The sequence below is a fragment of the Oncorhynchus keta genome, chromosome 34 (assembly GCF_023373465.1).
Source record: "Oncorhynchus keta strain PuntledgeMale-10-30-2019 chromosome 34, Oket_V2, whole genome shotgun sequence".
NCBI lineage: Eukaryota > Metazoa > Chordata > Actinopteri > Salmoniformes > Salmonidae > Oncorhynchus > Oncorhynchus keta.
The window spans coordinates 45,373,675-45,389,628 of record NC_068454.1 but is presented as its reverse complement, the minus strand read 5'-3'; the positions used below and the strand labels follow the sequence as shown (position 1 = coordinate 45,389,628).

Below are 15,954 nucleotides of genomic sequence, written 5' to 3'. Positions count from 1 at the left end.
GCAGAGTCTTGGGCGTTATTTAAAGGGTTGACTTTAGGCGAAATTTGTGTTGTGGCGGGTTGGGCTTCAGTGTGCTTACAGCTGGGACAGGGGAAGGTCACTAGGCAGCATGCAGTATGCGCAATTCCCAGAATACCGCTTCTTGCGGGGTCAAGGTCTTGGAGGTCTGCAGTGGACCTTTTCATTTAGTATTCGCTGGGCTCAGCTTTGGGCTTGATTTCATACCAAGAATACTAACTGAAAGGGAACGTAACATTATGACTATAAATACTGTTCCCTGAAGGAGGGAAATGAGGTACAACACCAGTTTGGCCCCGCACCGTCCGTTTATCACCTGTGGAAGGCCGGGCTTCCAGCAAGGTGCTGATTTCATTGGCCTTGTCAGGCTTGATTTTAGTTTTTCAATCGAGTTTGCGGGGTGTGACTACACCATAGTCGTGTTGTACCTCGTTTCCCTCCTTTAGTGAATGGTAGTAATAGTCATAATGTTATGTTTTGGCCCTCCTGAATACATTTTGTGAAGTTACTTGTGAGCTTCTGCATTTGACCTACAAATCAAATCAAACCTCCCTGCTCACTGTGGCACCATCCCACATGCACTGGAGACCACACGATTGGTTAAAAATTACAAGGGGGCAGGAGCTAAGGGGGACAGGGCAGACATATCAGCATGCAGCTGTCATTCTGATGCCTTCTGGTTGTGTGGCTGTCTCTTCCCCTAAGGACCTGCCTGGCAGAGGTTGCGGGACATCATGAGTGAGAAAGCTTAGCTCTTTTGGGACAAGAGCGGGGACAGACAGTGTACATTTGGTGTGACTGAGCCTGGTGCATACTGAATTGGAAACAAAGTGAGTTTGTCAGCCAATCCTAAGGGTCAAACTGGGAAGTTTACAGATTTACAAGAGTTCGCTGCACATTCTCTTTGACTCACGCTAAACGAGTTCAAGCCAAGGACCGGCTCAAGAGGGTTGAGAAACCAGCCAGGGGAAAGGAAGGTGAAAGGCAGAGGCCATCAACTTCTAGAAGGCAAGACTGGGAGCTGTTAATGCAACATGATCCTGTGGGTCTTGCCCTAAAAATACCGCCAGGCAGGAGAACGTGCACAGACTGTATGTGCCTAATTTTCCCAATTGGACTTCCAAAGCCGTCACAATTTTTCTTTTTTGGCTTGGGCACTTTGAAGGTAATCTAATCCAATGTAATGAAGTTTATTTGCTTTAGAACTTTGATAGCAGAAGTTACAGGGATATTCTTAGGAATACAAGAGCCCATTCAAACCACTTTAAAAGTTAGTGTTACATTTGAAAAGCTAAACAATAGTTATAATAATCAAAATGATCAAGTCTAGATGGGAAACTTACTTTTACTCTTCTCTTGAATCTCTCTACGTCAACTATCTACAATAAATTAAGAAAAAGGGTCCAGTTAACATTGGGACCCATTTTGAATACCCAACTAATGCTATTATAAGAAGGCATCACTGTGACAATGAAAAAGGCAGAGGTGCAGATGACCCTGAAGAAGGGAGCAGATGAGCGGGTGCGCAACGTCCCTAGCCCCATCTTCCTGCCAAAGCGGGCCAAAGCCAATCCTATCCCCGATCAGATGGTCCCCGACTCGGGGGCCTCCGCATTTCCCACCCAGACCCCTCCTGTGTTTGTACGCAAAATGAGGAATGCCGCTGTGGGTACTGGCTGCGACATCCGCCTGAAAGTGGCGGTGGCAGGAGACCCGCAGCCCTCGCTCTACTGGTACCACAATGACGACCTGCTGAATATGGATAATCAGGAATACGGGGGCCTCTGGATCAGGGACTGCAAGCCCAGTGACGCCGGCCTTTACACCTGCATTGCCAACAACCATCTTGGGGAGGTGCGGAGTAGCGCCGTGCTCGCCGTCCTGGACCTGGGGGAAGGTAATGTAGACAGGTCACTTATCCTATTGTTTTGTGTTAAAAGTCCTTGACCTCTTATCAATGTGTTTTTCTACTCAGTTCTGGCACAATCAAGGATGTTTTGGGGCCATGTTTTGACGTCCCCCAAATACATGCCCCCAATTAATACTCCTAGGTGTTTCAAGCCATTCATACTTATGAGTATTGATCCAAGAATATGTGAGCAAATAAGGTTTGAGATTATTTAGAAAAATTTAAGCCATTTACATTATCTCCACATTGTCATGACATGACAGTTTACCTATTGACTCTCTCAATGCTCAAAGCTTGTGGAAAGTTGAAGGTTTCACATAAATAGCATAATGAATCATTTAATTGAACCAGTCATAATGCGTGATTTGATTTGTAGCTATGTTTGTGCAGAGCTAAAGAGGGATTAATAGTGAAGACCAACAAAGACACAGTGGCAATGTGATAATGGACAACTTGTCCAACGGGCTGTACATTTGTAATGGTGGATCATAGGGAAGAGTTGGGTAACACTTGACATACATCCTGCAAGTATAATGTATTATGATGTAGTTATAATGCATTTTATGACTATATGCCCCCCTTATAATGTTGCGTTATCATTTATGATGATCCTGACTAACCAGCCATTTCGAGTCAGTTGAAATGTTGATACATAGAGACATAACATATTATAAAGCATTTGTGTAAGTCAAAAATGCTTACAACACATCATAAAGAATTATACCTTCATGCTTCAAGTTAAGTGTTACCAACAGTTTTATAGAGGTTAGAGTGCTTTATCCTCCTGGGTTACCTTGTTTTGCCCTGATGACTGAATCCTGAGGCCTGTTTTGTGGCTGCCTATATATATGACATGTTGCTTTAGGGTTGTGTTTGTAAACTGCATCAGGTCAATAAAGTAATAGTCTAATACGTCTTAAATTTCCAAAATCTCAAATTGAATTATGTAATATAATGTATTATAGCATGGCTCTGTCTTGTTTGGAGTTCTTGGGTCCTGACTCAGCAGGTCGTTCGAGATTGACCAAATTGGATGTCCTGAGGAAGCCGGGAAAAGCCTTCAAAACTGTCCACTAGGGGCAAGTAGGCTTGGGTTTTGCTAGGGTGTTGTGGACTAGGGTGGTAGATGTGTCTCTGGATTAGAAGGTTGTGTATTCAATCCCATTTGCGGACAGTTAAAAAAATGTTTTAACCCTATCCCAAACCTTCACACTTACCTTAACCATTTTGAATGAGTTCCTAAATTTAACCCTTAACTTCGAAATTTGACGTTTGGAGATATGGAACGATGCAACTACATCTCAGAGTTCAGTGTGTCAAATCGGAGGGCCTGTTGTCCGGACCTGTGGCAGTCTCTATGAGGGTACCACAGGATTCAATTCTCGGGCCGACTCTTTTCTCTGTATACATCAATGATGTCGCTCTTGCTGCTGGCGATTCTCTGATCCACCTCCACGTAGACAACACCATTCTATATACTTCTGGCCCTTCTTTGGACACAATCTACCTACCTCATCCCCATACTGTTTTTATTGACTTTTCTGCTCTTTTGCACACCAGCATTTCTACTTGCACATCACCATCTGCTCATCTATCACTCCAGTGTAATTTTTCTAAATTGTAATTACTTCGCTACTAATGGCCTATTTATTGCCTTACCTCCTTACGCCATTTGCACACACTGTATATAGACTTTTAAACATTTTTATTGACTGTACGCTCGTTTATTCCATGTGTAACTCTGTGTTGTTGTTTTTGTCGCACTGTTTTGCTTTATCTTGGCCAGGTCGCAGTAGTAAATGAGAACTTGTTCTCATCTAGTTCACCTGGTTAAATAAGGTGAAATTAAATAAATAAAAAAATTAAAAAAACAGAGCAGCAGGAGCAACAAAAACCCATTTGGAGTTTGACGTTTGGAACAAGTTCGAAATTTGACATTAAAAGAAAATGGATGAATGTCCAATTCTGCAGTGAGACTGTGAGAGCTGATTTCCTGTATATCTTTCCACATTTTCAGGATAAACTTTATCATGTTAGCCTTTCAGTCTAATTTGACATTTCCAGGCTACCTGGATGTATGTTTAATCTACGATATTAAAAACATACAGTGGCAGTGTGATTGAATCTAGCTCTCAGTCTTACATAGAGCCTTACATACGGATATGCATGTGTGTACAATCATTTGTAGGGTATGTGCTCATCATTAAATCAGTGACACCCTGTAGTTGTATGAAAATCAGCTACATGACTGATAGACCAATGATTCATGCATCCAGGAATCAGCACGCAATGATCACACTACTGAGCCAAGCTGAGCTGAGCCAAACCAAGCTGTATTGGGCTGACCTAGTTACGCATCCACCATAGTTGCTGGAACCGTGTTGAAAAGCAAAGTGTGAAAATATCAGAGCAAACACAGTTTTGTTCAGGTCTGGATGATAGTATGAAAAGGGTAATACATGCTGTTTGGAAATACATAAATATGCCTGTCTTTTGGCCATGTTTGTCTTGTAGGATGGGTTGACTGGTCTTGATCATCAGATGTAATACCAGGTATTCAGTGGTATACAGATCTAGCGTTTTTACCCTGGCTAAAGCCTGCTCCCAATCGGAGGAATTACTGTTTCAAACATGCCTAAGATCTCCTGTAGCTTCTTTCATTGCCGGCGTCGGGTTACATTTTTTAAGGCAGTAACTTTTACAGTACAAGTTGTTTGTGTGGAACAAGCATTCAATAAAATTGGATTATACTGCAGTTTATACTCTTGTGATATTATTATGCAACAGTGTGGACTTGAGAGTTTCTTGTTTTCGTACAGAAATTACAGTATGTGATTCAAATATCACCTGTATGGCATACATTTTTTAGGACACCCTCAGCTTCAACAGCCTCCTCTGTCTTTACTGCTACAAAGTGCTTTTCAATGAAATGGGTGTTAACAAATGATTTCTTGCTCTTTGACTCTTGAAACTGTCCTCACTTGAAACTCTGTGTTTCAGTCCTCAGCCCTGACTGTGCCTAGTCTACAGCTGTCCTATCAGTCATTGGTAGTGCCTTACCCCTCTGCCTCTCTCTCTCCCCTCTCTCTCACTATCCCCTTCCCCCTCATAGACGACCATCTCTGCACCGCATGTTATTTATACCCATGGAATGTGCCAGGCATCACATTAGTGTAATGTTAATAGGCCACAGTGTCTCCAATTACACAGGAAGACATCACAGCTAATAATAGACCCACCCTCCTGGAAGAGGTTTTCAGAGGTCTCTATTATCAAAACTAAAATCTGAATGACCAGGGAATGAGACACATTTTATTTCAAACCCACACATCCTCTCAAAACATGTTGATACTATATTCTGAAGATGCCCACTCAATACAGTAGATATCCGTGGTCAGCCTATAGGTCCCAGGAGTATGATTTTAGCTAAACTGGCTTATTGGTGGGGGTTAGGACGGTTACCTGGCCAGTACCACACAAATACAAGGCCTTTTAACGCTTGGCTCAGTCAGAGGTTGGCTTCGCCTCATGCCTACCCAGCTAGCAATGAGGAATCGGCCCATCCTAACCCCTGTTCAACCTCTCTTCCATATCGTCTGAGATCCCTAAAGATTGGAAAGCTGCCGCGGTCATCCCCCTCTTGATAGGGGGAGACACTCTAGACCCAAACTGTCTACATACCTATATCTTTCCTACCCTGCCTTTCCCATCGTACCTTCTCCGCTATGCAATCTGGTTTCCGAGCTCGTCATGGGTGCACCTCAGCCACGCTCAAGGTCCTAAACGATATCATAACCGCCATCGATACAAGACAATACTGTACAGCAGTCTTCATAGACCTGGCCAAGGCTTTCAACTCTGTCAATCACCACATTCTTATTTGCAGACTCAACAGCCTTGTTTCTCAAACGACTGCCTTGCTTGGTTCACCAACTATGTCTCAGATAGAGTTCAGTGCCTTTTGTCTCAGATTTTCAAAATATGCTTTACAGCCAATGCTAGACAAGCATTTGTGTAAGTTTATCATAGCCTAGCATAGCATTATGCCTTGCTAGCAGCAGGCAACCTTGTCACGGAAATCGGAAAAGCAATCAAATTAAATCGTTTACCTTTGATGAACTTCAGATGTTTTCACTCACGAGACTCCCAGGTAGATAGCCAAAGTTCATTTTTTCCCAAAATATTATTTTTGTAGGCGAAACAGCTCCGTTTGTTCTTCACGTTTCAGGGCTGAGAAATCGCCCGGAAATTGCGGTCACCACAAAGCCGAAAAAATATTCCAAATTAGCTCCATAATATCGACAGAAACATGGCAAACGTTGTTTAGAATCCATCCTCAAGGTGTTTTTCTAATATCTATTCGATAATATATCCTTTGGGACAATTCGTTTTTCGGTAGGACCGATTGGAGTAATGACTACCTCTGTATTTTACGCGAGAATCTCTCTCAGAACCACCACTTACTCAATGTGGCCGCATACAGCTATTCTTCAACAGAAATGCGTAAAACTACGTCACAATGCTGTAGACACCTTGGGGAATATGTAGAAAGCGTAAGCTCGTTGATGGTACATTCACAGCCAAATAGGGTGTCATTGGAAGGCAGCGCTTTCAAAACCCTATTTGGCTGTGAATGTGCCACTTCCGGATTGGATTTTTCTCAGGCTTTCGGCTGCAACATCAGTTATGTTATACTCACAGACAATATCTTTACAGTTTTGGAAACGTTAGAGTGTTTTCTATCGAAAGCTGTCAATTATATGCATATTCTAGCATCTTTTCCTGACAAAATATCCCGTTTAAAACGGGAACGTTTTTTTTTTTTCTAAAATTAAAATACTGCCCAATAGCACCAACAGGCATCTCCAATCCAAAACTAAATCTAGAATCGGCTTACTATTTCGCAACAAAGCATCTTTCACTCATGCCGCCAAACATACCCTTGAAAAACCTACTATCCTACCGATCCTTGACTTCGGCGATGTCATTTACAAAATAGCCTCGAACACTCTACTCAGCAAATTGGATGCGGTCTATCACAGTGCCATCCATTTTGTCCAAAGCCCCATATACTACCCACCACTATGACCTGTATGCTCTCGTTGGCTGGCCCTCGCTTCATATTCGTCGCCAAATCCACTGGCTCCAGGTCATCTATAAGTCTTTGCTAGGTAAAGCCCCGCTTTATCTCATGTCACTGGTCACCATAGCAGCACCCACCCATAGCACGTGCTCCAGCACGTATAATTCACTGGTCACCCCCAAAGCCATCTCCTTCTTTGGCCACCTTCTCTGCTACCAATGACTGGAACGAATTGCAAAAATCACTGAAGCTGGAGACTTATATCTCCCTCACTAACTGTAAGCATCAGCTGTAAGAGCAGCTTACTGATCATTGCACCTGTACATAGCCCATCTGTAATTAGCCCACCCAACTACCTCATTCCCATATTGTAATTTATTTTTTGCTCCTTTGCACCCCATTATCTCTACTTGCACATTCATCTTCTGCACATCTATCACTCCAGTGTTTAATTGCTCAATTGTAATTATTTTGCCACTATGGCCCATTTATTGTCTTTTTTGCACACACTGTATATATACTTTTCTATTGTGTTATTGACTGTATGTTTGTTTATCCCATGTGTAACTCTGTGTTGTTTGTGTCGCACTGCTTTGCTTTATCTTGGCCAGGTCGCAGTTGTATATGAGAACTTGTTCTCAACTGGACTACCTGGTTAAATAAATGTGAAATATATATATATATTTCTTTTTTTCATTTTAGTTTTTCAGCCTACTTTGCCGGCATCTTACCAGAATCCCCACCAGAAGCGAACAGATTTAAATTGAAATAAATGTATACAAAATTACAAGATTTTGAAATATTACTATTATACTGTACATACAAATTATACCCATCCACAAAAAAATATTTCTTGATCACAGAAACAATGAGGAAAATATTGAAAAGTAAATAAATATTGAAATGCTAATTATATAAAACAGCCCGTGTAATCATCTGCCAGAGTGTAGCCCCATTTGGCCCGAGCCCCAAGTAATACATTTTGACCAGATAACCCTCACCGGAATCGGCCCGAGCCGCAACTAATATGTTTGGGCCAGATAACTCACACTGGAATCGGCCCGAGCTCAACCCCTGCATCCTAGCCATAAGTAATACTGCCAAAGGTGGCCCAGACTCGGGCCACATGACGTCGGCGAGTCTGACTCTCAGCTGAGTGCCCCGACTCTCAGCCCGGAATAGGCCCAGATCCACTGTGCTAGCTGGGTAGTGATCGCAGGCATTCTGAATGGGTGGCAATGACAATTTAGTCTAAAAAATTAGTAGGAAAACTCTTCACCATCGTTATGATGTCGTCAGATCAACTTTAGATATGACAATGGCTTTGTGAGGCAGAGGTTGGATTTTAGCTATGATAGCACTACACGGTCTTGGATATAGTCTAGCGCTACACGGACTCAGATAATAGGCTAGCTATCTCTTCACATTCATGGATATATACGAGCAATGAGAGGAGCAGTAGACACGACACATACCCGCTTTTAAACTGTGTGGCTGTAGTGGAAAGCCAGCTAGCGAGCTGAACCGTGTGCTACTACGTTAATTTCTAGCTAGCTATTATAGCTAATCTGGTGCCCTTCATTAAATCCTAGCTACCTAGCTCCTGTAACATTATACTATATCTGAACTAAATCTGACAGCACCATAATGACACAGGGTATCCTTGCCTTCTTCTTCTTTTGAAATGTCCAGCCACTATAGTGCACTTGCACAATCATGGTTCAATCACAGTAAAGCTGTGAAACCCATGACTAGGTGCTCTAATCACTTTTTTTTTTTTGAACCGGCCTTATCGCTCTTTGTTTAATTAAACATTTGAAGAAGTGGATAGATTGTCTCTCTCTCAACAACAACAAAAAAAGAAATACACTCTGGGCAATATGCATTTTGGAAATTGTAGTGAGTGCACCATTCAGTCATTTAGATCATTGGACGTTAAAGTGATAAGGAATGGAAGGAAGCCATCTTAGACTATTTGGTCAGAATCATTCAAAGGATCACTCTGTGTGTGTGTAAGTCTGCTGAGGCATGTGCCTCATATGATATCCCAGATCATCTGTATTATTTCTGCTGTGAAAAAGAACAACAGCCTTTTCTGTTCACCTTTTTTTTATCTTGGCTCTTGATTCTCATTTTCTAAAACCCTTATGCCTCTGTAATATATCAAAGTGATTGACTCACACTGCCTGTTTGTTTTTCAGTGCGCAGCAAGAGTTCAGTTGACTGTAAGTAGTAGATACATGTTTTGTATTACAAACACAACAACGAGGACTGAAGTGTTGAATAACAAACCTGCATCTGTAGCTGAACTGCAATTCCCATGTTCCTATTGAGCTCCTGACTACACAGGGTGACCATGGCATGGCATGGCAGTCTGTCTGACTGAGCTGACCACAAATTGCATCGCGGGTTAAATAAAGCCTCCACGTCAGGGCAACACTTGTGCACATTGGACAACTCTTGATCCCATCCATTTCAGGACTACTGCAATTGCCAGGGATCTCCTCACACAATTGACAGGGACGATTCTCTCTCCTACAGTGTATCTCAACTTGCCAAAAGTGTGACAAAGATTTTTGCATCAGTACAGCAAGTCCTACTTGGCGATTCTAATTCATTTTGTATTTAAATGTATAAATGTATCTCTTTCGTCACATATATGCCTACATTACAGGCCTTCTATCAGTCTCTTTAAATAAGTACCACATTGGAAATTGCATCAAGGACCATATTGGAAGTAAGTTATCCACTGAACAAAAATGTTCACAAAATTATAAGTTGAATCAAATCAAAATACCTGGAAGGTATAAAGATAAAGATACCATAAAGATAGTTCAAATCGCAAACATGTTGTTTCACAATGTTTGAAAAAGCTGATGCTTTGAAGGCCAAAATCAAAAGATCACTTCAGCATTTTAAATTCTGTGTGTAATTCCATTTTCCAAATCTAACAACAGTGCTCCTGATACTACTGAATAAAAAGTTGCTCATGCTTCAAAAAACAAGTTGAAAATAGTCTACATCATGCAGATAGTCAAATTCATTAAGTAAAGCCAGGAATTAACAAAAAAAAAAAGACAGTGGGACAGATTTACCAAGTATTTGAACCTGTTAGGTACAAGTAAAAGAAACAAAGCTAAACCATTTAAACTTGACTTTACTTGAAAGCCGTAGTCCTTCTCTTTACCCTCATTTGACCTTTTCGTTCCATCGTTTATGTTTCATGGAAAAAGCAAATGCACATTTAGCACCATTGCAAATGCTTAGCAAATCTGACCCAGCGACTTAATTCATATGGTTGTATCATTGTTTGTTATTTATTGCTCTTTATTATTTGTTCTTTGGAGTAGAGTTGGTCAGAAACACTGGTTGAGTTTTTTTGGAAGTGTCATGGTTTTTTTAGACCAGAGGACATGACATGAGGCAGAATGGCAGTGGCATCAGAAACCCGACAGTGCCAGGGGTGAGCGTGGGGGATTTCCAACCCATTGCTCGGATTCCACTGAACATATGAACAGGGGACAGTGAGAGCAGCAGTAGAGGGAAAGATGGGTGACAACAAGATCGGGCTTAGAAAAGAGGTTCACAGACAGCATTGTGAATTGCAAAGTGTAAGCAATGGTTGGAGAGAAAGGAAGAGTAGGGTAATGGACATTATAATAAACATTTTGTCATCTAACCAATTCTCCCATATTCAGCAGCTCAATATGGTTCTTCCTCACAAAGAATGGTCAGGATTTCAGATATGTGTTCATAAACAAGTTATCAGGAAGCAATTGCATTGGACACCCTTGCTCTAGGTCAGTGGTACTCGTTGTGCTGCCCCCAGGCCACGAGCGGCCCGCGAGCCCTTCATTTGTGGCTCACAGTGATTTTCCTATTTTCCATTCAATACATAACAACGATACAATTTCAATTCAATGCGTTTAATGGAGACCTGAATCATTTCATTGACTATATCTATTGTTCCCTGGATGGCAGACAGATGGCAGTATAGTGCAGCTGTTGAACAGGAAGGTCATACTGGAACGTTTGCCGAAATAGAACGCAACTGCTCAGCTACAGCAACCGACACATATCAGTTTGCTACTAACTAACTAAATATTTGCAGTCTGGTCGACATGGATCGATTTATTGTAAAAATTAAACGTAAATCTATTGACAATGAAAATGAGGGGGGGCAAGCTGGAGAACAACGTGACAGCTATGAACAAACAACCACCGGAGGACCAGGAAATGGTTGAGGGGAAATGCAGCTAGCTAACGTAGCTAACCAACTAATGTGGCTAACGTGGCTCCGGTGGCTAAGAGAAGGATATGGTAGATTCAAGAAGAACACAGAAAGAGAAATGGACAGACAAGTATTTTTTTGTACTGCATAATGGGACTAGCTCACTTTGTCTTATTTGCCAGAAGGCAGTCAATTGTTTAAAACAAGCAAAGTTAGAGAGACATTTCCAGTCACACCATGCCCACTTTGACAAAACATATCTGCCATAAAGCAACCTCAGAAACAACAAAATAGCGCAACTCAAAGGGCAACTGTCACGCCTGCTCCCACTCCCCCTCTCTGGCGCTCGTTGGGTCACCAGGCGGCCCATCATTACACACACCTGTCACCATCGTTACGCGCATCAGCGCTTCATTGGACTCACCTAGACTCCTTCACTTTGTTGATTGCCCCTCTATATCTGTCTGTTCCTCAGCTTGATCCCTGTGTCAGCATTAATGTAATTTTGTTTCCCCTGTCCAGACGCTGTCCGTGTTTTGCTTCATGTCCGATATTTATTGAATGTTCACGCCCTGTACTTGCTTCTCGTCTCCCAGCATCTGTTCATACAACAACAACAAATTATGGACATATCTAGCACAGTTGCAGAGAAAACAACAGAGGCAACATATGAAATTGCTTAGATACTCGAGAGAAACAAGAAGGCCTTCACAGACGTGGAGATTGTCAAAGAATGTTTTTTGGCCTCAGCCAAAATATTGTATGCTGATTTCACAAACAAGGAAGCTATTGTAAGCTAATTAGGGACTGCCACTCCCAGACTCGACCATAACAAGACGAATAGAAGACATTGGCAAGGACATCGGTAGGCAACTGATTACTGACATCACCTGCCACCTGAACACAGTGAATCTCCGCTCCAAAGGAAAGCTAAAACTCTGGGCAAAATGCTGCGTGTGGTCACAGCATTTCAAAATAAAATCACCACACTGACAGTTTGATAATTTCCCAAAACTCAGAGCAGTCACCACATACAACCCAGACATACTGCAACATTTTAGCTAAGATGCATTTGTACGGGTGTTGGAAGAGTTGAAGTTGAAGTTTGAGTCAAGATTCAAGGATATCATGGAGTACAAGGAGTTTTTCAACTTCATTGAGAACCCCTTTCATGTGCCAGTGTCATCTGTGACCCCAGTGATCACAGCCCTCTGTCCTGACCGTGCTGGAATCGAGTGAGATAATGGGGCTGCAGGCAAATGACACATTGCAAGGTGAGCTAAGGTTTTACCTATTTCTGGAGCCTTGTGTCAGACAGAGTATCCACTTCTGAAATAATGTGTGCAAAAGGTGATATAATTCTTGGCCAGCACTTATTCATGTGAAGCAACATTTTTAACAATGAACATTGTGAGAAAAAAAAATTAGAAACAGACTGACCAATGCACACCTGGCTTTCCTCACAAGTAGCAACAACAGACTATACATTTAGAATGAATTCAGTCAAGGAGCAGAAGGGACATTTTCGCTCATCCAGCTACTGAGGTAACCGTTAACATGGGTCTTACACGTGATGTAGCATATTTGATGTATATATTTGTGATGTGCTGTATGTCAAGTCAATTGCATGTGCTCTATCGCTCTGAATTTGCTCTCAATTGATAATTGGTAATACTGGGGGGAAAAGTAAACAAATTAAAGATCTTTGCGGCCCTCTGAATGATTGTCTCAACCCAAAGTGGCCCCCTTACAAAAAATGTGAGTAACACTGCTCTAGGTTATGTATCAGATCTAACTAATCTGGGGCAAATTCTATAGATGGATTTGAGAAACATACAAGTTAATTACTTTGTACTGTGGCGTACAGCCGGTCAGCCACCAGGGGGAGACTCGTCGAGGCCTGGTAACAGATGGAGTATACATCACGAGGCGATGGCTCCATCTGCTGGACGTGCCAGGTCTCGACGGGCTCTCCAGCCAGGACTAATTGGGGCTGATTGGGGGCTGGTGAGTAATCAAGGGCGGATTGCTCACCAGCTGTGCAAGGCCCATAAAGCTGCCAGAAGGGCAGCACACAGGAAGAATGGGGGGGAAAGAAGGAAGGACTTCCATGGTATTGTTGATGGTTGCAGAGGTAAGAAGAGGGAGTTCGGTTTTGTGCCCGACAGGATACAGCCAGACCCGGAATACCAGAAGACGGCATCCCTGAGAGGGTGTCATAGGGGAGACCTATCCTTTTCTTTTTGATCTATTATTTAAATAAACACCCTTGAAACTGAGCTAATCCTTCTCTGTCCAGTCTGATATGGGTAAACGGCTTGACCAAACCCCCTGGTCTGCCACAGTACATTTTACACCTCTACTCAGTGGTGATTTTTAGCATGTAAATCTTGGTTGCCCCACATTAATTTTGTATGCCAGCAAAGCCACTACACAACAGAACACAACACTAAACAATACATTAATTGCACTATAACGGTGACAAACAGTGCCCACAAACTGTTAGGGCGTACAGTACATAAAACTGTCCCAACAGTAGTCCCAACACCTTACCACTGCTACACCTGGCTATTGGCGGAGCCTTGTCTGGTAGCGAAATAGTTCATTCAGAGTCATTTAAAATTTATATATATAAAATATAGCTGATATGACTTGCCTAAACAAATGTGGTTTCTACCGACAATTGAGATGTACAAACTACGGCATAAGGGGACGATAAAGACAATGAGTGAGCTAGAAAAGACATTGTCAATATAGCTATTTGTTTAGCACTTTTGAAATGTACAGTGACAGAATTCAGAACATGGGCCATGCTTACAGTGTTCTCCCTGTACACCAAGTCAGAACCATCAGATAAATAAAGGGGGCATGATAAAGCAGACAATGAAAGCTTTTACAATTTTTGATGATTACATTTCTCAAAAACTGATTATAGGCTACATGTGCACCACCAAGTCAGAACAGTAGGTGAAATTAAGAGGTGAAAATATAATTATTAGGGTGAGGCACATGGGTTATTAACAGCTTACTACGCAAAAGAAACATAGTATTACTTTCTTAGCTACAGTAAGGTATCCCCCTTTCCCTTTCCTTTCCCTTATACATACAGTATCTCCCTTGCATATTACATAATTTATGCAGCAGCATACAAGACATTTTTGGACTCACCTTGTTGTGCTGTGATCACTTGAACAGGAAGGTGATGTGGTGGTCCTTCGTGGACAACTCTTGTCATCAAACTTTATCATCAAAGTCGAGCCATCTCTGGATTTATGTTGCTTTCAAGACAACTCGGGGGGGAAAAGTTGAATCATGATGACGTCACTGATCTTCAGGTCGTAGCTCTAGAAAAATGCCATGAGATCCGAATTTACAATTCCAAATGTATTTCCCAGTCGTAGCTCATTTTTATCCCCAGTTCCCAGTTGTCTTGAACTCACTAAAATCAGATTTTTCAGTTCCGAGTTAACAGTTGTTTTGAGCGCAGCACAAATCATGCTTCATTGACAGCATGACCAATGTTGAAAGTTTATAATTTTAAACTAGGAAAAGATACCCTTTAATCTTAGACACAGCCACTCCACTGAATAGCAGGCAACGATTGCTTTGCAATGTTTGCAGTTAGCCACACCGATTCCTTCCAAATCACTCATTGTTGAATTTGGATTTCCAACTTGTTGTGTAATGTTTATGTCCAATGGTCGATGAGCACCGATACGTTTTATCTATAATTTCTCTTCATTATTCATCTTCAAATGAAAAGGATTTGCCAGTAGATTGTTGAATTGATTCATGATGATGACTGCTAGCTAAGATTTTGAAAGTGTGACAGTCCAATCAAAGCTACTGTAGATATGATGTGATTTGACAATTTTATCTGTGGCCAATGACCTTGAGCCTTCTGGGATGGGCACTTCTAATGTAACTCTATGGTAGCACCTAAGGGGCTTGAATTTTCAAGCTCTACCTTTAGACTTGGCGGTGACATAGCGTCCCCATGAGTGACAGAACACTGAGCCAATCACGGCACAACACTGTATTTTCTGCTGGTTTGAGCTAGTCTGAAACACCTGCATTTTTGAGCTGCCTTACTCAAGAAAACAAAAAAGAGACCATGTTTGTATGCGGCTTTATTAACTCAATGATATAGAAGATCTCATACAACGCTGTGTACTACTCCCTTCACAGAACAGCGCAAACTTGCTCTAACCAGATAAGAAAGAGGAGTGGGAGGCCCCGGTGCACAACTGAGCAAAAGGACAAGTACATTACAGTGTCTAGTTTGAGAAACAGACACCTCACAAGTCCTCAACTGGTCCTCATTAAATAGTACCGGCAAAAAAACAGTCTCAACATCAACATTGAAGAGACAACTCCGGGATGCTGGCCTTCTAGGCAAGAGTTGCAAAGAAAAAGCCAAATCTCAGACTGTCCAATAAAAGATTAACATGGGCAAAAGAACGCAGACACTAGACAGAGGTACTCTGCCTAGGAGGTCAGCATCCCGCAGTCGCCTCTCCACTGTTGACGTTGAGACTGGTGTTTTGCACTTTTCACTCTGATTTTGGTTTACCATGAAATATCTTTCTGAAACATTATAATAGGCGTACTTGTTTACATTGTTACATATTTGTTGAAATACAGAACAATCCAATCTCATTTGGACCAGAATAGCTAGAGAAAAATAATTTAATAAAATACAGTTTTTCTCAA

General features: G+C 41.8%; 1 protein-coding gene across 1 annotated transcript in view; it reads left to right on the top strand.

The window, feature by feature from the left end:
* Positions 1–706: 706 nt before the first annotated feature.
* Positions 707–15,954, top strand: part of LOC118367199 (striated muscle preferentially expressed protein kinase) — a 125,051-nt gene continuing 109,803 nt past the window's right edge. Inside the window, exon 1 of the mRNA XM_035750351.2 lies at positions 707–1,915. Coding sequence (XP_035606244.1) covers positions 1,489–1,915 — 427 coding nt within the window. The 5' untranslated portion in view covers positions 707–1,488. The remainder of the gene's footprint in view (positions 1,916–15,954) is intronic.